Here is a 26,556-nt window from a genome sequence, read left to right as displayed (position 1 = left end):
TGATTACCCCAGTTGTAACTCTGCTCCCACCCTCATTTGAAGACCCGACTTGTGTCTTCCAGACTTCCCCCATTTAGATGGTAAGCGCCCCTGTCTATTACATGGGTGCACCGTCTCGCCCACACCGTGCCCATTTCTATCCAGATGGATGAGCGTGGTCGGGAGAGTGTTTTCCAGTTCCATGATAGTGTCCTCTCTAAAACACTTAGTGAAAACAAGTGTTAGGGGAAATCCGAGTAAACGCCACCGGAGCAGCGCGACCACCATCCTCTGGGCATCATCAAGCGAACACCTGCCGTGGGCAAAGTGCTGTACTGAGCGCTTGGGAACGTACCATAGCAACCAAACCAAAGCAGTCCCCGCCCTCCTGGGGCTGGCTGACGGGCTGATTGATTGACGATGAGGAAGAAAAGCAGACACCAACTGCCAAGTAGACAGTGCGTCAAAGGAGTCGAGTACATAGATACAAACCAGTCATGTTTATTGGGCGCTTACTGTGTGCAGAGCACTATACTGAGCACTTGGGAGAGGACAGAGTTGGTAGGCACCTTCCCAGCCCACAGTGAGCTCACAGTCTAGAGGGAGGCAGACATTAATATAAATAAATTACGGATATGTACTTATGTACATCTGTAGTGATAATGCACAAGTGAGAAATGTAAATGAATGGATAACCCATCGACTAAGTAGCTGTATGTACGCTGAGGGCCCGGGGGGCTGAATCCGTGGCCAGACTGGGAAACCAGGAATTGGGGCCTCTTGGAGGAGGTGGCTCTGGGGGGAGGCTTGGAAGGGTGGGAAGGGGTATGGTTTGTTGAATTTAGGTGGGGCCCGGGGGAGGAGAAATTCCTGTTTCTCCTCTTCGTCCATCCCTCCGTCAGTCCCTCCCCTTTCCTGCCTGCCCCAGCTCCCTCTGAGACCCTTTGATTTTTACAGATCAGCGTGGACCGAGGCCTGAGGTGGGAAGAGGCATACGAAAAGTCACTCACGCTGACAGGAATCCATGATGGGTTCTACCTGTCCTACAAGGTGAGTCGGTGGGTGACCCGACCGGATGGGCGTCCTCGGAGTCCCCCGCCCCATCCCGATCCCCCCCAGGGGCCAGCCACTCTCCTCCCCTCTTCCCCCGGTGTGGTCGACAGCCCTCACCGGCTGCCCTGGCAAAGCTCCCTCAGCATCGATCCCTTGAGCACGGGGTCCCAGGGGCCCTACCCCTGCCCCGTCCTCTCCCGCCCCCCGCCCCCAAAATGTGCATATGACACAGGGCCAAGAGAAGACGCGCCGCGGGTTCCGAGGGGAGGTGGGCCTCACCGTTGCCCCCATTGCACCCACACTGGACTGTTAGCTCACATGCAGAGAGGTGGGAGTCCCTAGAAAGAGGAGCTGCCGGGACTTGGGGAGTGTTCCCCAAACCCTCCCCTCCAGCCCCTCTAATAATGATGGTGTTTGTTAAGCGATTACTGTGTGCCAAACACTGTTCTAAGTGCCGCCTCTCCATCCAGACCTTCCCCGGTCCGGGCCCCTCTCCCTCCGGTTCCTTCCCTCCCTTCCCGCCCCTTGGAAGCCAGGCCTGAAGAACCTCCCGGGCTGTCCCCCACAGATTCGGGGAAACAAGTACACCTGCCTGCTGGCCGAGCAGAACCGTGGGAAGAACTTCACCCTGTACAAGCCCAACATCGGCAAGCAGAGCCAGCCCGAGGGCTTTGAGAGCTTCTGCAAGAAATACCGGCGGGTAGGTTGGCGACGGGCGGGCGAGACCCAAAGCCTTCCGGGTCTCCACTGACGGGCGGGGGCCGGGGTCACGCATCGGGCATTGACATCCCCACTCTCAGGAAACCCCGGCTCTGGAGGACCCCGACCCCCGGCTGCAGGGGGGCCCTGGGTTTGATGGGCAGGCTCTCTTCCAACCGCTTAGTACAGTGCTCTGCACGCAATAAGAACTCCATAAATACCGTCGATTGACGGGGAAGGCAGGATGGAGACCCCGTAAAGTCTCTAGCTGGGTGGACAGATTGACGCGCGGGCTGGATCCGGGGGAAGTAGCGTCCCCACGCGTCCGAGAAGGCCGTCAGACGTCGAGACTAAGCTCCTCGAGGGCAGGGGTGTCCGCTTTGACTTTTGGTGTCCGTTTCCAAGCACCTGGCACAGTGCTTTGAATAGGCTTGGTGCTCGAGGTATGCTGTGGATGAAGCTAACGAATCGAGGCCGGCTTCTTGGAAGAAAAGGCCCCGGCTGATTTATGAGTCTCCCTGCAGGTGACCGCTGAGGAAGCCAAAGAGCACTGGTTGGGCAGCTACACCTTCTCCTTGAAGCATTGTAATCACGCTGTGTGGTGAGTGCCAGCATTGTCATGGGTCCAGAGAGAGCAAGAGATGGGGGCTCCCTCCCTTAGCCCCCACAGGTGGCTGCTTTCCACCCTGAGTTGGGTGGGCACCTCCGGCCCCTCGGTCTGGCATCAGACCTTCCCCACCCCCTCCGGCTCCCCCAGGAAGACGCTTTCTTTCCTCCCCCCCCACCCCAGGGCTCCCCATTTCCCTCCCCCCTCCAGTTTGAGGCCATCCCTCGGGAAGCTTCTCGGTTCTGCCGGTGTTCCGCAGTGGGCTAAGGGATTAGCGCGGCTCAGTGGAAAGAGCCCGGGCTTTGGAGTCAGAGGTCATGGGTTCAAATCCCGGCTCCGCCAACGGTCAGCCGTGTGACTTGGGCAAGTCACTTAGCAGTTACCTCGTCTGTAAAATGGGGATTAAGACTGTGAGCCCCCCGGGGACAACCTGTTCACCTTGTAACCTAACAGTGCTTTGCACGTAGTAAGCGATTAATAAATGTCATTATTATTATTATTATTATTACCCGTGCTTGGTGATTTTAGGCCTTCCCAGCTGTGAGCCAGCTGGTCCTCTGACTTCTGCCCCCACCGTGTCACGCCCCCCCCCCCCCCACCCCTGGGTCACCTGCAGGCCAGAGTCCCAGGATGGCCTATGGGCATATACGCGCGTGTGTGCGAACACATGTGTAGGGCGCCGGGGGGGCCGGGGGGGCGGTGGGGTTCTGAGCCGTTCCCCCGCCCGGTCCTCAGGAACCGGCCGTGCAAGCTGATCCAGGAGGGCCGAGAGTGCTACCAGGGCATGAGGTTGCGGCACTACTACATGCTGTGCGGGGCACTGCTGCGCGTCTGGAGCCGCATCGCCAGCATCATGGCCGACATCACCAGCAGTAGCTACCTGCAGATCGTCCGCCTCAAGACCAAGGAGAAGAAGAAGCAAGTGGGTAAGTGAGAAGGGCCCTGTGGCACCTAGCACAGTGCTCTGTACCCAGTAAGCACTCCATAAATCCGACTGACTGAATGAACGAGCCCCCCACCCCCTTCCTTCCCCCAGCCTCGGGGCTGGACATGGACTGCCCTCCCCCTCCCCGCCCTCCCAACCTCTACGGGCGTGGGCTGGGGGTGGGATGCCCGGCCCCTGGGTCATTGTCGGCCCCGCCCCGCCCCTCCAGGGATCAAGATCCCTGAGAGCTGCGTGCCCAAGGTGCTAGAGGAGCTGAAGCAGATGGACGCCAACGTCAAGCGGAAGCACGATGGGGCCTCCCTCCAGCCGCCCCTGCCACCCTTCCCGCTGCGGCTGCCCCCCGACCGGCGGGCCCTGCCCTCCCACCCCCGCCCGGACGAGATCCTGGATCTGACGCTCAGCCCCCCCGCCGACGTCCTGCCCCCGCCGCCCTTCCTTCCCCGCTTCTCCTTCCCCCCGGACTCCACCGGCCCCCGCCTGCCGGCCGCCTCGCTGCTGGGCTCCCACGGACCCTCGCCCCTGGCCCCGCAGCAGCAGACCCCGCCCCCCGCGCAAGACCTCGCCCACCCGTCGGACATCAACTTCAAGGAAGTGCTGGAGGACATGCTGAGGACCCTGAACGTCGTCGGGCCCCAGGACGGGCCCCAGGACGGGCCCCTGGGCCTGGAGCGCCAGAGCGTCATCCGCTTCAGCCCCCCCTTCGCCAACTCCTAGGACTGGACTGGACACCGTAAAGCGTTCCTTTCCAAAAATTATTTATATATAATATACCTTCACACACATCTATACACTTTGCAAATTTTCTATCTCTCGTAGGTCTCGGGGCGGCGGAGGATGGAGGGGGTGTCTTCCCACCCCCACCAACTGCAGAGGGAACAGGGCAGGCGTTCCCCCCCACACCCCTCCAAGCTCCTGGTAAACTACTGAGTCAGGAGGAGCCCATTTCCCTCAGCCTCCACCCCCCTGTCCCTCAGCCAGACCCACAGATGGCCCCAGGGACTCCCCACTCTGGGGCGTCGGGGGTGGGAGGAAGCAGCCTTCTGGCCTTCCGACACTGTAACCTCACATGGACCCCACCGCCTCCCTGGGGCTCCTGCCCTGCCCCTCAGTAGCAATAGTCCCTGCTCTACGACCTCAGGGCCCCCCCACCCACCCACCCCAGTCCGTGCTCTTCAACGGGCCTGGCCCTTTCTCCCCGCGCTCTGGGGACCGAAGGGTGTCCGGGAATCCAGAGGAGGAATCAGTCAATCGATCATCGGTGATATTTATTTGAGAGTTCTTAGTGCGTGCAGAGCACTGTACTAAGCCACAGGATTAGCGAGCAGGTTCCCCGCTCGTAACGAGCTTACGGTCCAGAGGAATCTCTTGTTTTCTTTTTCCCCTTTCTCCCACTTGGCTGTGGGTCTGGGTGGTAGAAAGAGTGGGAGAGAATGAGGCCTCGGCAGCCACTCTGGGCACCTCCTTCCCCCGGCCCCGACTGTCCTACCCAGCTCCTCAGCAGAAAGGGCCCCCCCACCCCCAGCCCCTATCCTCAGAAAACGGGCCTGGGGGTGTTGTGGAGAAGGGTGGGCATGGGGGTCCCTGTTATCCAGGGAATGAGTGAATTATTCAGGCTCCCCCCGGCTTCTTTTCTCTCCCTTTCCCCCCTCAGTTGACCAGGGCTGATGAAGGAGGCTAAAACTATTAGCGGAGATGGGCTGAAAGATGATTGTGATTATCTGCTCCCTACGGCATGCGTGGTTGAGTTGGCTGGACAGGAAACTCATTATAACCCTCCAATGGAGTTTATTTTGAAATTTCTCAATTCCAAAATGCCCTTAGTTTGCATGCACATATGCACACACACTTAACTTTCCTTTTTCCTCTCCTCTCTCTCCCTCCCCCCTCCCTTCCCTCTTCTTTCTCCCCCATATACCATGTCACCTAGGACGGGGGCCAAGGCTTCAGGCCCCTAATGTCCCAGATGTGGCTACCAGACTGAGGTCAAAAATCTAGTGTTGAAATGAGGTTTGTGGGAGGGGTGGGGTGGGGGGGGTTGTTCTGGAATCTGAAATGTTTATTATTTTGAAATACCATCATCTTGAACAGCAACAAAAACAGGCACAGTGGAAAATTTCTTCCAAGCCAAGCGTTCTTAGTTTAGGTGTTCACTCCAATGAGTCTCCTGGGCTTCCAGGCAGTTCAGCTTTCTTGCCGGAGGAGAGAAGGGCCGAGAACAACTCCGCCGCCGCTGTCCGTTGACCCTCCCCTCTTTCCCCCACCTCCTCTAGCGTGTGTCCAGGGCTTCTGCCATCACTCCCCCCCTTCCCCTTCCCTCTCTATCCCGCACCGTCCTAGTTTGTCCTCCCAGCTAGCGGCCAAGTCTCCACCCGCCTTTGGGGGCTTGATGGGACTAAGCAGAAATCAACAACGAAACCAAATCCTCGTGCGACACAGCATCTCAGGAAAACTGCCGCTCCCCCACCGAAACAAAACTCCCAAATCCCCACCCATCCCTGGTCCCCAGCCCCAGAAATTCTTCTCCTCCCGTAGTTGAGGCAGCAACATGGCACCTTCAAGTCCCTCAGTATCTTTCAACTAAGTTATTGTTTTCTAGCCGTCCTACTGATTGTGTATGTATTTTTAAAAATAAGTCATCTTCCCCGTGCTTCCCCCTGCCCCTTCTCTCCTGTGCACTTTTAAAATCTGCTTGATGGGCCTGGCCTTCATTTTCTATGTGTATTTATAATTAATGGAAATGTATATATGTAAAGAGATTTTTTTTTTTTAGACTATGTGCCTTTTGACTAATTCCTAAATTTTCTACTTGTTATCCGGAGGGAGTTTTGCATTCTGCTCAGTAAAGACGGAAACGCCGGGAGAGGTCGTGCTGTTTGATCCCTCTGTCTTGGTCCTGGAAGTGGAAATTCGGGGTTGTCACCGGCGTCATTTCCCGCCCCCGCTATCCTGGAGCATGGGGGGGGAAATCCCGTTCCGGGGGTCACCCGCTTGCCCCCTTCCCTGGTGGGAAGGCCCCCCCACCACCCCATGTGCCTGCTGTCCACATCCTCCACATCTTTGTGCCCCTCTCTGATCCTTCCCCTTGCCTCGCAGTCCTCAGTGCCCCAACGACTTAGGCTGTGGCCAGCTGGGACCCTTCCTTAAAACCACAGGAGAGATGTTGGAGTGGTAGAATTGGACCATCCACCTGTTGCTGTGGGCTGTACCATGCTGCATAATAATAATAATAATAATAATGGCATTTATTAAGCGCTTACTATGTGCAAAGCACTGTTCTAAGCACTGGGGAGGTTACAAGGTGCTCAGGTTGTCCCACATGGGGCTCACAGTCTTCATCCCCGTTTTACAGATGAGGTAACTGAGGCACAGAGAAGTTAAGTAACTTGCCCAAGTCACACAGCTGAGCCGGGATTTGAACCCATGACCTCTGACTCCAAAGCCCAGGCTCTTTCCATTGAGCCATGCTGCTTCTCTTATGCGTGGCGTAGAGGGTAGAACATGGACCCGAGAGTCAGAAGGCCTTGGCTTTTAACCCCGACTGCCACTCGTCTACTGGCTATGTGACCTTGGGCAGGTCGCTTCTCTGTGCCTCAGTTACCTCATCTGTAAAATGGGGATTAAGACGGTGAGCCCCATGTGGGATGTAGACTGTGTCCAACCCGATTTTCTCGTATCCACCCCAGCGCTTAGTGCACTGCCCCTTTTAATAATAATAATAATAGTAATTGGCATTTGTTAAGCGCTTACTATGTGCAAAGCACTGTTCTAAGCGCAGGGGAGGATACAGGGTGATCAGGTTGTCCCACGTGGCGCTCACAGTCTTAATCCCCATTTTACAGATGAGGTAACTGAGGCCCAGAGAAGTTAAGTGACTTGCCCAAGGTCACACAGCAGACATGTGGTGGAGTTGGGATTCGAACCCATGACCTCTGACTCCAAAGCCCGGGCTCTTTCCACTGAGCCACGCTGCTTTTAGACTGTTGGGTAGGGACTGTCTCTGTATGTTGCCAACTTGTACTTCCCAAGCGCTTAGTACAGTGCTCTGCACACAGTAAGCACGCAATAAAAATGATTGATTGATTGGGGGTCAGAAGGATCTGGGTTCTAATCTCAGCTCTGGCACTTTTCTCCTGTGTGACCCCGGGCAAGTCACTTCACTTCTCTGGGCCTCAGTTTTCTCCTCTGTGAAGCCCCATCTAGACTGTGAGCCCGTTGTTGGGTAGGGACTGTCTCTAGATGTTCCCAACTTGTACTTCCCAAGCGCTTAGTACAGTGCTCTGCACACAGTAAGTGCTCAATAAATTAGAGAAGCAGCGTAGCTCAGTGGGAAAGAGCACGGGCTTTGGAGTCAGAGGTCATGGGTTCAAATCCCGGCTCCACCACTTGTCAGTTGTGTGACTTTGGGCAAGTCACTTCACTTCTCTGGGCCTCAGTTCCCTCATCTGTAAAATGGGGATGAAGACTGAGCCCCACATGGGACAACCTCATCACTTTGTATCCCCCCAGCACTTAGAACAGTGCTTTGCACATAGTGAGCGCTCAATTTGTACTTCCAAAGTGCTTAGTACAGTGCTCTGCACACAGTAAGCACTCAATAAATACGATTGATGATGATCATCATCATCATCAAATACGATTGAATGAATGAATAGGGATTAAGACCGTGAGCCCCAGGTGGGACAGGGGCTGCGTCCAACCTGATTAGACTGTAGCTACCCCCGTGCTTCGTACGGTGCCTGGAACATAATAAGCGCTTAATAAATGCCATTAAAAAAAAAAAACAACAAACCACCAAAAAAAAAATCCTGAAATCTGTAGGGACCATGGTGGCTGGGTCAGGCTGGGGCCAAGGATACTATTTCCTGTGTAAATTCATGCAGTCAGGGAAAGGGGTTGGGGGGGGGGGCGAGTGAACCAGGAACCACTTAATCGTATTTACTGAGCGCTTACTGTGTGCAGAGCACTGTACTAAGCGCTTGGGAAAGTACGATATAATAGAGTTGGTGGACACAATCCCTGCCCACAAGGAGCTTACAGCATTAAAGGGGAGAAAGACATTAAAATCGACTACAGTTTGGGGAAATAGCAGCGTATAAGGATAGGGACGTCACTGCGGCGGCGGGGCTGGGGTGAGCATCAGTGCCCGAGGGGCGTATGCCCAAGTGCCCAGACCACACAAAGGCGAAGGTGGGTAGGGGAAATCAGGGCTTAGCATCCCCTTTCCCGCCCGCCCCCCAGAGCCCGAGATTCTTGTCCAGCCTCTCAAAATTGGTCCTAATCAATCAATCAATCAATCGTATTTATTGAGCACTTACTGTGTGCAGAGCAGTGTACTAAGCGCTTGGGAAGTCCAAGTTGGCAACATATAGAGACAGTCCCCACCCAACAGTGGGCTCACAGTCTAAAAGGGGGAGACAGAGAACAAAACCAAACATACTGACAAAATAAAATAAATAGAATAGATATGCACAATTAAAATATATAAATAAATAAATAGAATAATACGTACAAACATATACAGGTATATATACATATATACAGGTCAATGGTATCAGTCAATGGTATTTATTGAGCATATACTGGGTGCAGAGAACTGGACTAAATACTTGGGAGGGTACAGAAACAGAGGTGGTAGATGAGATAATAATAGTAGTAATAAATAATTTTGGTATTTGTTAAGTGCTTACTATGTGCAAAGCACTGTTCTAATAATAATGGCATTTATTCAGCGCTTACTATGTGCAAAGCACTGTTCTAAGCGCTGGGGAGGTTACAAGGTGATCTGGTGGGGCTCACAATCTTAATCCCCATTTTCCAGATGAGGTAACTGAGGTGCAGAGAAGTTAGGTGACTTGCCCAAAGTCACACAGCTAAGTGGTGGAGCTGGGATTTGAACCCGTGACCTCTGATTCCCAAGCCCGGGCTCTCTCCCCTGAGCCACGCTGAGATCCCTGCCCAAGAGGAGCTTATACAGAGTAGAGGTGGAAGACACACGGGAAAATAAATTACAGGTACAGGAAATAGAGTAGGAGGATATGGAGGAGGGGCTGACAAAGTATATATGGAATTAAGGACATGGGCGATGCAGAGGAAAGGAGCATGGGGAGGAGGGCTGAGAGGTTAGTTAGGGAAGGCTTCCAAGAGGAAATATGATTTTAGAAGGGCTTTTGAGGATGGGAAGAGTGGAAGTCTCAGAAATAAAAGAGGTGGGAGTTCCGGGCGGAAGGGAGGATGTGAGCCGGGGGTTGACAGTGAGCCAGGTGAGATCGAGGTACAGCGAGTAGGTTGGTGTTAGAGGAACATCATCATCATCATCATCATCAATCGCATTTATTGAGTGCTTACTGTGTGCAGAGCACTGTACTAAGCGCTTGGGAAGTACAAGTTGGGAACAGAGTGCGAATGCTGGGTTGTAGCGGAAGAGAGCCGATCGGTAGCCTTCAAGCCGACGGTGAGGAGTTGCTGTTCGATGCGGAGATGGGTGGTCAAACGTTAGAGGCTTTTGAGGAGTGGGGAGAGGTGCACAGATTGCTTTTTTTCTTTTTAATTTTCTTTAATGGCATTTATTAAGCGCTTACTGTGTGCAAAGCACTGTCCTAAGCTCTGGGGAGGTTACAGGGGCTCACAGTCTTCACCCCCATTTTCCAGATGAGGGAACCGAGGCCCGGAGAAGTGAAGTGACTCGCCCAGAGTCCCACAGCTGACGATCGGCGGAGCCGGGAGTTGAACCCACGACCTCCGACTCCAAAGGCCGGGCTCTTTCCACTGAGCCACGCTGCTTCTCCAGTCGGTGCGGGCAGCCGAGTAATGTTGGGATCGGAAGGGGGAGACCCTGGAGGCCGGGGGGTCTGCAAGGAGGCCGTTGCTGCAGGCGAAACGAGATGCGACGGGTGCTTGGAAGGGTAGCGGCGGTTAGGATGGAGGGGGGAAAAGGGCGGACCCTAAGAGAGGTTGCGAAGGAAGAATAGACAGGATTCAGTGACGGACGGACTGAATATGTGAGTTGAAAGCGCTTAGTACAGCGCTCTGCACACAGTACGCGCTTGACAAATACGATTGATTGATTGATTGAAAGAGAGAGGAGTCGCAGATAAAGCCAAGGTTACAGGCCTGTGAGACAGGGAGGATACGAGTTCCGTTGTGGACATTCATTCAATCGTATTTATTGAGCGCTTACTGCGTGCAGAGCACCGTACTAAGCGCCTGGGAAGTCCAAGTCGGCAACAGATAGAGACGGTCCCTACCCAACAACGGGCTCACAGTCGGGAAGGGGGAGGCGGACAACACAACAAAGCACGGAGACAGGTGAACATGTAGACTGGTACTGCGAGCGCTGTGCTGAGCGCTTGGGACAGTACACAAGAAAAATGAGCACTTCGTACGGTGCTCTGCCCACAGCAAGCGCTCAATAAATACGATTGAATGAATAAGCAGATACATCCCCTGCCCACAGCGAGCTGATAGTCTAGAGGGGGAGACAGACCGCTTCTTTTTTAATGATATTTGTTAAGCACTTACTAGTAATAATAGTTGTGGTATTTGTTAAGTGCTTACTATGTTCCAGGTGCTGGGATAGATACCCCAGCACTTGGAAAGGTGTTCGACACATAGCGAGAGAAGCAGTGTCGCCTGGTGGTCTGAGCCTGGGCTTGGGCGTCAGAAGGGACCTGGGTTCCAATCCCGCTCTGCCACTTTTCCACCGTGTGACCTTGGGTGAGTCACTTCTCTCAGCCTTACTTGCCTCCACTGCAAAATGTGGGTTAAGATGTTACGTTTAAGGTGTCGGCGGGACATCCAAGTAGAGACCTCCTGAAGGTAGGAGAAATGCCAGAACTGCAGATGAAAGAGGTCAGGCGTGGAGAGGCAGATTTGGGAATCATCCAGGTAGAAATGGCACTGTAAAAATCAATCAATCGTATTTATTGAGCACTTACTGTGTGCAGAGCACTGGACTAAGCGCTTGGGAAGTCCAAGTTGGCAACATATAGAGACAGTCCCTACCCAACAGCGGGCTCACCATCTAAAAGAAATGGTTCTAGACTGTGAGCTCGTTGTAAGCAGGGAGTGTGTCCGTTGTTGTACTCCACCAAGAGCTTAGTAAAGTGCTTTGCGCACTGTAAGTGCTCAATAAATGCGATTGAATGAATGAAGCGGTAGTTGAAGCCATAGGAGTGAATGAATGAGCTCTCCAAGGGAGTGGGTGTAGATAATAATAATGAGGGCGTTTATTAAGCGCTTACTATGTTCAAAGCACTGTTCTAAGCGCTAGCACTGTTCTAAGCACTGGATCAATAGTATGGATCGATGTAGATCAATCGATGGTATTTACTGAGTGCTTATTGTGTGAAGACCATTAATTTATTCAGTCATTCATTCAATCATATTTATTGAGCACTTACTGTGTGCAGAGCACTGTACTAAGCGCTTGGGAAGTACAAGTCGGCAACATATAGAGACGGTCCCTACCCAACAACGGGCTCACAGTTGAGAAGGGGGAGACAGACAACAAAACAAAACATGTAGACAGGTGTCAAAATCATCAGAACAAATAGAATTAAAGCTATATGCACATCATTAACAAACTGAAGAGAATAGGAAACGTACAAGTAAAATAAATAAAGCAATAGATCTGTACAAATATATATACACAATCAATCAATCAATCGTATTTATTGAGCGCTTACTGTGTGCAGAGCACTGTACTAAGTGCTTGGGAAGTCCAAGTTGGCAACATATAGAGACAGTCCCTACCCAACAGTGGGCTCAGAGTCTAGAAGGGGGAGACAGAGAACAAAACCAAGCATATTAACAGAATAAAATAAATACAATAGATATGTACAAGTAAAATAAATAGAGTAATAAATCTGTACAAACATATATACATATATACAGGTGCTGTGGGGAAGGGAAGGAGATGGAGAGGGGGATGAGGGGGAGAGTATTTTTATTGAGTGCTTTCCTTGTGCAGAGCATAGTAATAATAATAATGGCATTTATTAAGCACTTACTGTGTGCAAAGCACTGTTCTAAGCGCTGGGGAGGTTACAAGGTGATCAGGTTGTCCCATGGGGGGCTCACAGTCTTAATCCCCATTTTACAGGTGAGGGAACTGAGGCCCGGAGAAGCGAAGTGACTTGCCCAAAGTCACCCAGCTGACAATTGGCGGAGCCGGGGTTTGAACCCATGACCTCTGACTCCAAAGCCCGGGCTCTTTCCTCTGAGCCGCGCTTGGGAGACTAGAATATAACCGAGTCGGTAGACACGTTCCCTGCCCCCAACCAGTTTACGGCCTAGAGATGTCGATGGGAGACTAGAAGGGGCACCCAGAACTGAGCCTTGAGGGACCCCCGGGTGGTGGGGGGAGACGGAAGAGAGACCAAGAATGAGCGTCCAGAGAGGCAGGAGGAGAACCAGGAAAGGACGGTGTCAGTGAAATCAAGGTTGGATAATGCTTCCAGAAGACAAGAGTGGTCCACTGAATCGAAGGCAGTTCCCCGCACCTTCCCACCCCCAGCCAAGTGCCCCCACTCTATCCCGGGGAAGCCTCCCTTCATCCTTGACCTGCCCCAATCGCTGCTCTTCCTCACCGTCACTGAAACCAGGCTCTCCTCTGATTCATCGATCGTGCTTATTGAGCCCTTACTGTGTGCTGAGCACTGTACTAAGCGCATGGGCGAGTACACCATAACAGAGGAGGGTATTCCCTTCCCTTCCTAGTCCCGCAGTGTGGGAACTATTCCCTTCCCGCAGTGAGCTTACAGGCTAGAGAAGGGTTACAGACTAGGTGACACTGTGTCCCCTGCTGCTCTCACTAGTGGGGGCCTCATCTTCTCCCACTCCCCCAGACTCACTGGAAAAGGGGGAGTAATCAATCAATCGATCAATCGTATTGATTGAGCGCTTACTGTGTGCAGAGCACTGTACTAAGCGCTTGGGAAGTACAAGCTGGCAACATATAGAGACAGTCCCTACCCAACAGTGGGCTCACTGTGAGTAGTCAGTTTCCTTCTCCCCAGTACCACTTTCACCTCATCCCACCTCCCCCATTCCTTTCTTTGAGGCCCATACCATCCCCGCCTCTACCACCCCTACTCCAGTTACTAGTCATCATCAATCGTATTTATTGAGCACTTACTATGTGCAGTCATGGTCATCTACCACCCCCCGGGCTCCAACTTTCTGGAACATTTGACCCTTTTTCACATTCCTTTCTTCTCCATCCCTATACTGATCCTCAGGAACTTTTAATATCCGCATGAATGTTTCCCATAACCTTCCCACTTCCTCTCACTCCTCAACTTCACCAGCCTCCTACTCCACCCCAGCTCATCCACCCGTCAACTTGGCCACACGCTCAACTTCATCATCTCCGGCGACCGTACCGATCTTCAACCCCACCAAGTTCAAAATGCCACTTTCTGACGACAGCTTCCTCACCAGCCTTCTCTCCAACACACTCACTCCCCGCAAATCTGTCCTGTTGCCCCTCAGAGACCTCCGATCTTTTGACCCCCCTCCAAAGTCATCGTCATGTCCCATTCAGTCTCAATCGATTGTATTTATTGAGCGCTTATGGTGTGCAGAGCACTGTACTAAGCACTTGGGAGAGTACATTATAAAAAGAGTTGGTAGGCATGTTCCCTGCACGTGAGCTTACAGTCTGGGGGGGGGGAGATGGACATTAATATGAATGGATAGATCAATTGATGGTATTTATTGAGCGCTTACTATATGCAGAGCACTGTACTAAGCGCTTGGGAAGTACAAGTCGGCAACATATAGAGACGGTCCCTACCCAACAGGGCTGTGGGGCTGAGAGAGGGGTGAATATAGGGTGCAAATTCAATTGCAAGGGCAATACAAAGGATTGAGCCCCTTCCTTCCTCTCCCCCTCGTCCCCGTCCATCCCCCTCATCTTACCTCCTTCCCTTCCCCACGGCACCTGTATATATATATATATATATTTGTACATATTTATTACTCTATTTATTTATTTTACTTGTACATATCTATTCTATTTATTTTATTCTGTTAGTATGTTTGGTTTTGTTCTCTGTCTCCCCCTTTTAGACTGTGAGCCCACTGTTGCGTAGGGGCTGTCTCTATATGTTGCCAACTTGTTCTTCCCAAGCGCTTAGTACAGTGCTCTACACACAGTAAGAGCTCAATAAATACAATTGATTGACTGATTGAGTGGGAGAAGAGGAAATCAGGGCTTAGTCACGGAAGGCCGCACTGAGGAGACATACTTTTCATTAGGCTCTGAAGGTGAGGAGAGTGATCATTCATTCATTCAATTCATTCAACCGTATTTATTGAGCGCTTACTGTGTGCAGAACACTGTACTAAGCGCTTGGGAAGTACAAGTTGGCAAAATATAGAGGCGGTCCCTACCCAACAACGGGCTCACAGTCTAGAAGGGGGAGACAGACAACAAAACATGTGCACAGGTGTCACCAGAATAAACAGAAATAAAGCTAGATGCACATCTGTCAGCTATGAAGGGGGCGGGAGTTCCAGGCCAGAGGTGAGGGGTTGGTGGCGAGATCGAGCTATAATAAGTAGGTTGGGGTTAGAGGAGCAAAGCGTAGGGATTAAGTTGTAGCAGAAAATCAGAAGGTAAGGTAGGAGGGGGCGAGCTGATTGAGTGCTTTAAGAATGATGGTGAGGAGTTTCTGTTGGATGCGGAGGTGGATGGGCAACCACTGGAGGTTCCTGAGAAGTGGGAAAACGTGGACTGAGCGGTTTTGGAGAAAAACGATCCAGGCAGCAGAGTGAAACCTGGACTGGAGAAGGGGAAGAGACAGAAGGCAGGGAGGTAGGCAAGGAGGCTAGTGCACTAATCAAGACAAGATAGGATAAGTGCTTGGATAGCAGTTTGGGTGGAGGGGAAAGGGCAGGATTTGGCGACATTGAATACGTGGGTTGAATGAGGCTTGTGAGACAGGGAGGATCAATCAATCAATCGTATTTATTGAGCGCTTACTGGGTGCAGAGCACCATACTAAGCGCTTGGGAAGTACAAGTTGGCAACATATAGAGACGGTCCCTACCCAACAGTGGGCTCACAGTCTAGAAGGGGGAGACAGAGAACAAAACAAAACATATTAACAAAATAAAATAAATAGAATAGATATGTACAAGTAAAATAGAGTAATAAATACGAACAAACATATATCATCATCATCATCATCAATCGTATTTATTGAGTGCTTACTATGTGCAGAGCACTGTACTAAGCGCTTGGGAAGTACAAATTGGCAACATATAGAGACAGTCCCTACCCAACAGTGGGCTCACAGTCTAGAAGGGGGAGACAGAGAACAAAACCAAACATATTAACAAAACAAAATAAATAGAATAGATATGTACAAGTAAAATAAATAGAGTAATAAATACGAACAAACATATATACATATATACAGGTGCTGTGGTAATAATGATGGCATTTATTAAGCACTTACTGTGTGCAAAGCACTGTTCTAAGCACTGGGGAGGCTACAAGGTGATCAGGTTGTCCCATGGGGGGCTCACAGTCTTCGTCCCCATTTTACAGATGAGGTAACAAGGGCCCAGAGAAGTGAAGTGACTTGCCCAAAGTCACACAACTGACAAGTGGCGCAGCCAAGATTGGAACCCATGACCTCTGACTCCAAAGCCCATGCTCTATTCCACCGAGCCACGCTGTAGTGCTGTCTATAGGATGGGGAAGATAGGGGGAGGACGGGGTTTGTGTGGGAAGATGAGGGGTTCTGTTTAAGACCTGTTAATCAATCAATCGTATTTATTGAGCACTTACTGTGTGCAGAGCACTGTACTAAGCGCTTGGGAAGTACAAGTCGGCAACACATAGAGACAGTCCCTACCCAACAGTGAGCTCACAGTCTAGAAGGGGGAGACAGGGAACAAAACCAAACATACTAACAAACTAAAATAAATAGAATAGATATGTACAAGATAAATAGAGTAATAAATATGTACAAACATATATACATATATACAGGTGCTGTGGGGAAGGGAAGGAGGAAAGATGGGGGAGATGGAGAGGGGGAGAGGAAGGAAGGGGCTCAGTCTGGAAAGGCCTCCTGGAAGAGGAGTTAAGTTTAACTCCTGCTAAGTTTAAGGTCATCCAAATAGAGATGCTCTGAAGGCCGGAGGCAATGCGAGATTGCAGAGAAGGACAAAGATTGGGCTAGGGAGGTAGATTTAGCAATCATCTGTTGAAGCCATGGGAGCAAATGAGTTCTCCAAGGGAGTGGGTGTAGATGGAATAGAAGGGGGACCCAGAACTGAGCCTGGAGAGACTCCCACGGGGGGTGGGAGGCAGAAGAGGGGCCCGCAAAAGAGACGGAGAATGAGCGGCCAGAGAGAAAAGGAGAACCAGGGAGAGGACGAGGTCAGTGAAGCTGAAGTTGGATTATATTTCCAGAAGGAGGTGGTCCACGGTGCCTTCTGTTGACATACAAATCCTCATCCTCTCCATTGAACTCACATCACCGGCTCCTCTCACCTGCCTTCAATCTCCTACCACCCTGGATCACCTCCCCAGTATGCTTCCTCTACTCCTGTGCATGAGCTGCAGCCTGCTGCTGGCAGAAATGGAGACACCAGGCCAACCCCGTGCATCTCATTCATTCATTCATTCAATTGTATTTATTGAGCGCTTACTATGTGCAGAACACTGGACTAAGCGCTTGGGAAGGACAAGTTGGCCACACAGAGAGACGGTCCCTACCCAACGACAGGCTCATAGTCTAGAAGGGGGAGACAGCCGACAACACAAAACGTGGACAGGTGGCAAGTCTTCGGAACAAATAGAATTGAAGCTAGATGCACATCGTTAACACAATTCATTCAATCGTATTTATTGAATGCTCACTGTGTGCAGAGCACTGTGCTAAGCGCTTGGGAAGGACAAGTTGGCCACATAGAGAGACGGTCCCTAACCAACAGTGGGCTCACAGTCTAGAAGAGGGAGACAGACAACAAAACAAAACATGTGGACAGGTGATAGTTATTTGATGCAAATATAATAATAATAATGATGATGGCATTTATTAAGCGCTTACTATGTGCAAAGCACTGTTCTAAGTGCTGGGGAGGTTACAAGGCGATCAGGTTGTCCCACAGGGGGCTCACAGTCTTCATCCCCATTTTACAGAGGAGGGAACTGAGAGAAGCAGCGTGGCTCGGTGGAAAGCTCAAACATCCTCACTTTCTGTAACTCTGCCCTCTCTTCCGCCTGGCAAAAATGCTTCACCATTCTTTATTGAATCCCAAGCCCTTGGCCTGCACCAGCTGTTTCAGACTCTCTCAAACCTCCTGCCACCCCCCTGCAACCCCATTATGCCCCTAATAACCTAGCTATGTACTCCATCAATAATATCGAAACCATCACGTAAGATCGTCCTTTCCTCTCCAGCCCCAACTTCCTCCTGCCCGCTCTTTGGCAGTCTCTCAAGAGATCTCCTACCCCCTCTCAAATACTACCCCCCTCCACCTGCACATCTGACCTCACCCCTTAACACTTGATCAAAACCCCTTCCCTGATGACAATCTTCAACTGCTCACTGTCCAAAAGCTTCTCACCTACTGCATTCAAGCATGCCCATGGATCCCCATCCTAAAAATACCCTGCTTTGACCCCAAGACTCCCTCCGGTCATCACCCCATCTCTTCAAACTCCTTCAGCATGTTGTCTGCACCCACTGCTTCTGGTCAACTACCTGCACTGGAGCTTCCGCCCCCTTCACTCCACAGAAACTGCCCGTTCAAAGGTCACCAATGACCTCCTTGCCAAATCCAATGACCTCTGCTCCGTCTTAATCCTCCTCAACCGCCCGCTTCTCCTGGAAACATTATCCAGGACGCTGACAACCGTCCTCTCCTGGTATTCCTCCTCTCTCCCTCTGGATGCTCCTCCTCTGCCTCCTACCCTCTAACTATGGGAGTCCCTCAGGGCTCAGTTCTGGGTCACCTTCTATCAACTTGTACTTCCCAAGCGCTTAGTCCAGTGCTCTGCACACAGTAAACGCTCAATAAATGCGATTGGACAAATGAATTCTCTACCTACATCCACTCCCTTGGAGAACTAATTCACTCCCTCAGCTTCCCCTCCCCACAGCACCTGTATATATGTATATATGTTTGTACGCATTTATTACTCTATTTTATTTGTACATACTTATTCTATTTAATATGTTTTGTTTCATTCTCTGTCTCCCCCTTCTAGACTGTGAGCCCACTGTTGGGTAGGGACCATCTCTATATAATAATAATAATGGCATTTGTTAAGCGCTATGTGCAAAGCACTGTTCTAAGCGCCAGGGAGCATTCAAGGTGATCAGGTTGTCCCATGTGGGGCTCACAATATTAATCCCCATTTTACAGATGAGGTAACTGAGGTGCAGAGAAGTGAAGTGACTTGCCCAAAGTCACCCAGCTGACAAGCGGCGGAGCCAGGATTTGAACCCACAACCTCTGACTCCAAAGCCCGGGCTCTTTCCACTGAGCCACGCTGGTTCTCTGTATGTTGCCAACTTGTACTTCCCAAGCACTTAGTCCAGTGCTCTGCACACAGTAAATGCTCAATAAATACAATTGAATGAATGAATGAATAAAATGGGGACTAAGACTGTGAGCCCCATGTGGGACAACCTGATTACCTTGCATCCCCCCCAGCGCTTAGAGCAGTGCTTGGCACAGAGTAAGTGCTTAACAAATGCCATCATTATTAAGTACCATAATTATTATCAATCGTATTTATTGAGCGCTTACTGTGTGCAGAGCACTGTACTATTATCTGGACCCTTTAATCACTTGAAGATAGTCACCCCACAGTACTCGTGTACATATCCTTATACTCCGCCATTTCCACCTGTAATTGATTTTGATGTCTCTCTCCCTATAGACTCACCTCTTTGTGGGCAGGGATTCTATACCACCTCGACTGTACTCTCCCAAGAGCTCAGTACAGTACTCTGCCCATAGCATACGCTCCTTAAACCGGATTGATTGGTTGAGTGCTATCAAGGCCCAACAACTGATCCTCTGGCCCGGGCAGATCTCCCTGGAACGGGCCCATCAGATGAGCCTTTCTGCCCCCCGGCATTCAAGAAGCTCGGGACCATTTCTTTGTAAAGAAGGATGAGCTGGGCAGGGGCCAGGACACACACAGTCTGGACTGAGGTGGTGAAGGAATGCTGAATTCCAATCTGGAGAAGAGCTGGTGCGGTCCATCCCCCAGTGGGCTTGCCCCAGGCTCGCTGTGTTCCTTTTGTGCACCATTTCTCTTCCCCCACTCCCATGGCAACCTCAAGTTGCCCCGGCCCCTCCCACCTCCAAACAGTTGCCCCAGGGCACGGGCAGAAAGAAACAGACGGTTCATTCGATAACTGTTTATTGCAACCAGAGGGACTGAAGTAGAATGGGGTCACGGACACACAGAGCCACCACAGGCCCAGGAGGCCTCCCTTCCGCAGGGGTGCACGCAAATTTCGGGTCTGCCTCACCAAGGACTGGTTTGAAGGCAGACCGTCATAAACGCGGGGGGGAGGCGCCGGGGACCAGTGGGGGCAAAGGTGTCCGGAGGCCGCATGGCCGGCATGCTGGGAAAGGGATTAGAGGTAGCAGGGCAGGTCCTTCTCGATCACCTGGGGGACGGAATGGGGACCAGGTGTCACATTCCCTCCTTGGCCACGAGTCACCCCAGCCACAGAGCCCCCATTGGGGGGCCCAAAAGGTGGGGGCCAAACCAGGCCATTAAGTCCAGAGGGCAGGGACTCATTCTGGGCTTAGCTGGTGCCCAATTTCGGGGGCTGGGGGGGGAAGGAGGATGGGGTCAGCCAGAAGCCAGCCGCCCTCCAGCTGCTTAGGCAGCATGGGGAGAAGATGGACCCATATAGAACACACTCCCCACTCCAGGGGCCCCAGGGACTCACCCGAGGTTCATCCATGGGACCGTAGCGTTTCACAACCTGCCCTTCCCTGTCAATGAGGAACTGTGGGATAAAGATAAGATGACACGCTGGGCACATGCAAGGCCTGGCACAGGGGCTGGCATACACACTGCAGGGAGGAGGGATGGGAGGAAAAGGAAAGAGGTGGGAACCCCGGGTGCAGAGGGGGAGGCGGGGAGCAGCCCAGACAGGAAGGGAGGAAGGAGGTCCAGGATTTGAGCCTCCGAGGAGCTAGGCTCCCACAGCTGGGAGTGCCAACTTACCTTGGTGAAGTTCCACTTTATTGCACTGGGAAGGAGAGAATGCACAGTGAGATGTCCGCAAAAGCGTAATCTCCCCTCACATAGACCCTAATCCAACCCCCACGACCAACGAGGGCTTCCAGCTCCCAAGGAGACCAGACCCACCCCCCTCCCCTGACTTTCAGCTTTTCACCTGGCGACTGTGGCAACCTGCCCTGTCAGGTTTCAGCAGCCTCCCACCACCCTCACCCCTGCCCGATCCCAGGGCTGGCACTCACTTGCCCAGGGTTCCCTTCCCTTTCGGTTGGTCTTTCAACCACTTCCAGAGTGGGTGGGCCTCGTCCCCATTGACACACACTTTGCTGAACATGTCAAACTTGACGTTGTAGCCAGCAGCGAATTCTTTGATCTCGGAGTTAGTCCCGGGCTCCTGCAGGGCAGGGTCGAGAATGGGACAGAGGTTAAACCTACAGATTCCGGGAAGGCTTTGGGCCCTTGATGGGGAGCTGTTCACTTACCTGTTTCCCAAACTGGTTGCAGGGAAAGCCTAGTATGCGTAAACCTTGCTCAGCATATTGCGCGTGCAGGTCAACAAGCTGAGTGTAGTTTACTTCGGTTTTGCCTCACTTGGAGGCAACGTTGGTGATGATGCAGACTTTGCCCCTGAAACAGAAGAGGACGTCACCCAAGGGGACCCAGATACAGATCCCTCTGCCCCCTTCTTTTGCAGGGAGACCCTGCTTGGCCAGCACAGCTCTGAGAATTTAGGGTGGTGTCCGTGGTCTCCCCGGGTCCTGACGGTGAGGGGCAGAAGGCCAATCCCAATAGCTGCTTGGAATTGGTGGCTGGGGGGGAGGAAGGGGAGGTGCCAGCAGGGGCTCTGGCCAACCCTGTCTCGCCTCACCTGTACTTTTCCAAGGAAACTGAATTCCCATCAATGTCCTCAGCCGAGAAGTCATAGATGGAATTGGCACATCTCCAGTCGTCAGGGGAGGCACACTGCAAGGCCGGAACGGGTAAAGGGGAGAAGAGCAGGACTCAATTGGTTCAACTAATCCCTGAATCCTCACCATATTATTATTACTATTGTATTTGATAATGGCTTACTATGTGTCAAGCGTTGTTCTAAGCACTGAGGCAGATAAAAGACAATCAGGTCGTTCAGCTCCTGCCCCGCATGGGGTTCACAATCTAAATGGGGGAAAACAAGCATTGAATCCCCATTTTACAGATGAGGAAACTGAGCAACAGAGAAGTGAAATGAGCAGATGGGTGTTAGTGCCCTCCCCAACTCACCTCCCCGCCCCAAGCAGGTTCTCCACCCCCAGCACAATTCCTGTGCAGCTGCACACAGGAGCCAAGACTGTCCACCTATCCTGAACAAGTCCCCCAAGCCCCTTCATGGAGAAATGAAATCCACCACTTGGAACCCAGCCCCCCTCCACCTCACCCCCTTATCTCTGGGAACATACAACCACAAGGAAGATGCCAACAACCGGGGAGTAAACACCCTCCCCGCAGGCACCTCGCTGTTGGAATTAGGCCACGGCAAAGTCTCTTCCAGAATCACCTTGCCCCAGCTGGCAGCTCAAGCCGGCTCTCCCTCAGACCTCTAAGCTGGGCCCTTAGTTGAGCTCACTGGACGGATTAGTTACTTAATCGGTTTCAGAAATCACCAACTGCGGCTCAGTGAGCATGCCCGCGGGGTCTAGCTAGAAGGAAAACTTCTAGTGGGTTTCCAGTAGCACTGATCCTAGGGTTGCCCGGTTGTGGGTCGGGTTACGCCAGCCCGGGCCCTGGCCCCAGATAAGCCGCTCACTCCTCATTGTGTCTCTGGCCTCGAGCGCAAAGGGTAATGATCATCAGAGCTGGCCCAGGCCCGGGGGCCAGAGTCCTAAAGTCCGAAGTGAGCCTGGCTCAAGGCGGCGACCCCAAGCGATCCTGCTCCACCACCCCTTACGTCCCTTTCCCGTAATTCCACGGGGCGGGGGGAAGGAGGGGGAAGGGGGCCTCTGCCCCCACCATACTGTCTAGTGGGTCACGGGACAGAAGGTGCTGGGAAAATCCCAGCGGGGGGGGGGGGCGTTCACTTCTCTTCCCTCCCCGGAAGGACGAAGGAGATGAGGGGGGCGGGGGCGGGCGCGAGAGAGAATGGAGCGGCGCGCGCCGGGGGGCGGGGCCAGAGAAGGGAGCGCGCGGAGGGGGCGGGGCCAGAGAAGGGAGCGCGGGGGGGCGGGGCGAGAGAATGGAGCGGCCCCGCCGGGGGGCGGGGCGAGAGAATGGAGCGCTGGGGGGGGGGCGCGCGGGGGGGGGGGCGCTGAAGGGTGAGCGGGGGGGCGCGGGGGGGGCGCTGAGGGGGGGCGCTGAGGGGTGAGCGGGGGGGCGCTGAGGGGTGAGCGGGGGGGGCGCTGAGGGGGGAGAGCGGGGGGGGGCGCTGAGGGGGGAGAGCGGGGGGGGCGCTGAGGGGGGGAGAGCGGGGGGGGGCGCTGAGGGGGGGAGAGCGGGGGGGGCGCTGAGGGGGGAGAGCGGGGGGGGCGCTGAGGGGGGGGAGAGCGGGGGGGGCGCTGAGGGGGGAGAGCGGGGGGGGCGCTGAGGGGGGAGAGCGGGGGGGGCGCTGAGGGGGGAGAGCGGGGGGGCGCTGAGGGGGGGAGAGTGGGGGGGCGCTGAGGGGGGGGAGAGCGGGGGGGGCGCTGAGGGGGGAGAGCGGGGGGGGCGCTGAGGGGGGGGAGAGAGCGGGGGGGGCGCTGAGGGGGGGGAGAGCGGGGGGGGCGCGGGGGGGGGGGAGAGCGGGGGGGGCGCTGAGGGGGGGGAGAGCGGGGGGGCGCTGAGGGGGGGAGAGCGGGGGGGGCGCTGAGGGGGGGAGCGGGGGGGGCGCTGAGGGGGGAGCGGGGGGGGCGCTGAGGGGGGAGCGGGGGGGCGCTGAGGGGGGGGCGCTGAGGGGGGAGAGCGGGGGGGGGCGCTGAGGGGGGAGAGCGGGGGGGGCGCTGAGGGGGGAGAGCGGGGGGGCGCTGAAGGGGGGAGAGCGGGGGGGGGGCGCTGAGGGGGGGGGAGAGCGGGGGGGGCGCTGAGGGGGGGGAGAGCGGGGGGCGCTGAGGGGGGGGAGAGCGGGGGGGGGGCGCTGAGGGGGCTAGTGGGTCACAGGCGTCCCCATTGTGGGGGGGGGTGAAATGGAGGGACTAAAGAATAAGCGAGGGAGATCAAAGAAAAATACACCTGCCCTTCCCCAGCCAGGAAAAGAGGGAGATAAAGCTGGATGGAGTAGGCGCGGAGGAGGAAGGGAACTAGCACCTAGAAGTAGCTCTTCCCACTCCACCGTTTGAGGGAGATTTCCCTCAGGACCTTCCTCCCTCGTCCTCCCCTCCCACCAAGCGGCCCCCTTCCCCCGCCCCCCCCCCCCCCCCCCCCCCCCCCCCCCCCCCCCCCCCCCCCCCCCCCCCCCCCCAACCCCGGGTCCAAGTCGGCCAGATCTAGGGCCTTCAAGTTGACGGTTTGGGACGCGGCCGAGCCCGGGGAACGGGCTCGCCGATGAGTCAGAACGAGGCTGGAGGGCAGTAAGCGCTCCTTCCACCTGAGGGGAGAGAAGGGCCCACACCCCGCGACGGCTAACGGTCCCCGGGGGGTGAGGGGGGAAACGTTAAGAACCGGGTCACCCCGCCTCACGAACCCCAAAACCCCCCAAACCGAGCCGCCCGACCCTTACCATAGTGCGGCGAAGAGCCGGGACGGCCACTGCTCCACCGAGCAGCAGCGGCTTCGCAAAACGGGCAAGGCGAAAGAGACTCATGGCGACCGCCCCTTCCCGAGTCTCCTCCTCCGCCGACCCGCCTCCTGACTGAGCGTCCCAATCAGAGTCCCTCGCAACCAGGCGGGCGTTGGGATGACGTCATAAAGCCCCGCCTCGGCCCCGCCCCCTCCCCGCCTCTACCAGTAGTCTCCTCCCCCTCTCTTTTCCTCCCGCCCCCCTCCCGCAGTCATCTGGCCAATCCGGGGCGAGGACGAAGGAGACTGAGCTAGACGGGCAGGAGAACCGACCAATCAGGAAAGGGAAAGCTCCGGGAATGGCGTTAGGGCGAGCGGGGAGATGGGGCCGGACACGTGACTTGGCGGGGGCTGGGCGCCGGTACTGCACAAGTGCATCATTCATTCATTCATTCATTCATTCATTCAATCGTATTTATTGTGCGCTTATTGTGTGCAGAGCACTGGGCTAAGCGCTTGGGAAGTACAAGTATGCAACGTATAGAGACGGCCCCTACCCAGCAGCGGGCTCACAGTCTAGAAGGGGGAGACAGACAACAAAACAAAGCATATAAACCAAATAAAATAAATAGAATAAATATGTACAATTAAAATAAATAAATAGAGTAATAAATATGTACAAACATATATACAGGCGCAAAAACTTTTGCCCAGAATGTTTTGCCCCGAAACTTCACAAGCTAAAACACACAGGCCTCTGAGGTTCAGAAAACCCTTCAGTCCTTACCAAGATCCTGAGCATACTGGTTGCTCTGCCTCGCTTGCATCTCCCACTGTTGGGTAGGGTCCGTCTCTATATGTTGCCAACTTGTACTTCCCAAGCGCTTAGTACAGTGCTCTGCACACAGTAAGCGCTCAATAAATACGATTGATTCTAATATGATTGTAGTCATGACTCTCTCCCCTAAGGACAGGAACCTGCCCAGTTTAATAATAATAATAATAATAATAATGGTATCTGTTAAGCGCTTACTATGTGGCAAGCACTGTTCTAAGCGTTGGGATGGATACAAGGTAATCAGGTTGTCCCACGTGGGGCTCGCAGTCTTCATCCCCATCAATAAATACGATTGATTGATTGGTAATCCGCATTTTACAGATGAGGTAGCATTCCTCTCCCTGGCTCCGCGGCCCCCGCGGGATGGGAAAAGGGGTGGCCCCGACTCAGTTTCTGTAAAATAGGGATAAGGTTTACACTCTCCTTGATCTCGTCATTAATGTGCTTTCATTTGAACATTCGGTTCTTTATTCTGATATTTACCTCGTTCTTCCTACTGCTCCCACTGTGCGTTAAAATTTTGTATTCCTATCTCCCTCATTAAAATGTAAGCTTGTACGTTTCAATTGTACTTTTCCATTTGCTTAGTACTATGCACTAAACCCAAGGGGTCTCAACAAATTACTACTACTCCTCCAAAAACGTTCGGGCCATGTTTCCCCCCCCACTCCTCAAGAACCTCCAGCGGTTGCCCATCCACCTCCGCATCAAACAGAAATTCCTCAGCTTTGGCTTTGTTCATTCATTCATTCAAGCATGTGTATTGAGCGCTTACTGTGTGCAGAGCACTGTTCTAAGTGCTTGGAAAGTACAATTTGGCTACAGAGAGAGACAATCCCTACCCAACAACGGGCTCACAGTCTAGAAGGGGGAGACAAACAACAAAACAGAACAAGTAGACAGGCATCAGTAGCCTCAGAATAGATAAATAGTATTATAGATATATACACAGAACTCAATCACCTTGCCTCTTTCTACCTCACCTGGCTACTCTCCTACTACAACCAAGACCAATGCGCTTTGCTCCTCTAATGCTAACCTTCTCATTGTACCTCGATCTCGTCTATCTCACCCCCTAACTCTCACCCGCGTCCTGCCTCTGGTCTGGAACGCCCTCCCTCCTCATATCGGACGGACAAATACTCTCCCCCACTTCAAAGCGCTTAGTACAGTGCTCTGCACACAGTAAGCTCTCAATAAATACGATTGATTGATTGATTGATTCAAAGCCTTATTGAAGGCACACCTCCTCCAGAGGCCTTCCCTGACTGAGCCCTTTTTTCTTCTCCTTCTTCTTTTCTTCTGCATCGCCCCAACTTGCTCCCTTTATTTATCCCTGCTCCCAGCCTCACAGCACTTATGTATATAGTTGTAATTGATTTATATAAATGCGTGTCTCCCCCTTCTAGACTGTAGCTCCTTGTGGGCAGGGAAAGTTTCTGTTTATTGTTGTACTGTACTCTACCATGTGCTTAGTACAGTGCTCTGCGGCGCTCAATAAATACAACTGACTGACTGCTACTACTACTGCTGCT

The 26,556-nt window shown here is 53.2% G+C and overlaps 2 protein-coding genes across 3 annotated transcripts in view; one reads left to right on the top strand and one right to left on the bottom strand.

Moving 5' to 3' along the window:
* The window catches only part of SBNO2 (strawberry notch homolog 2), a 141,543-nt gene extending 136,952 nt beyond the window's left edge, over nt 1-4,591 (top strand). For both annotated transcript variants that reach the window (XM_038772442.1, XM_038772443.1), the window contains 5 exons: nt 937-1,029; nt 1,601-1,732; nt 2,256-2,332; nt 3,074-3,264; nt 3,493-4,591. In XM_038772442.1, the coding sequence (XP_038628370.1) occupies nt 937-1,029; nt 1,601-1,732; nt 2,256-2,332; nt 3,074-3,264; nt 3,493-3,998 (999 nt within the window). In that variant the 3' untranslated portion in view covers nt 3,999-4,591. The remainder of the gene's footprint in view (nt 1-936; nt 1,030-1,600; nt 1,733-2,255; nt 2,333-3,073; nt 3,265-3,492) is intronic.
* A 15,075-nt stretch (nt 4,592-19,666) lies between these two features.
* Nucleotides 19,667-24,293, bottom strand: GPX4 (glutathione peroxidase 4). Its single transcript, XM_038772446.1, has 7 exons — nt 24,185-24,293; nt 21,389-21,483; nt 21,003-21,147; nt 20,763-20,914; nt 20,506-20,530; nt 20,225-20,284; nt 19,667-19,936 (listed from the first exon to the last, which is right to left on the bottom strand). The coding sequence occupies exons 1-7, from the start codon at nt 24,266-24,268 to the stop codon at nt 19,904-19,906; spliced, it is 594 nt and encodes a 197-aa protein (XP_038628374.1). The 5' UTR covers nt 24,269-24,293; the 3' UTR covers nt 19,667-19,903.
* Between the last annotated feature and the right edge of the window lie 2,263 nt (nt 24,294-26,556).

Source organism: Tachyglossus aculeatus, chromosome X1 (assembly GCF_015852505.1).
Source record: "Tachyglossus aculeatus isolate mTacAcu1 chromosome X1, mTacAcu1.pri, whole genome shotgun sequence".
Classification (NCBI taxonomy): Eukaryota; Metazoa; Chordata; class Mammalia; order Monotremata; family Tachyglossidae; genus Tachyglossus; species Tachyglossus aculeatus.
This window is presented reverse-complemented; position numbering and strand designations above follow the sequence as displayed.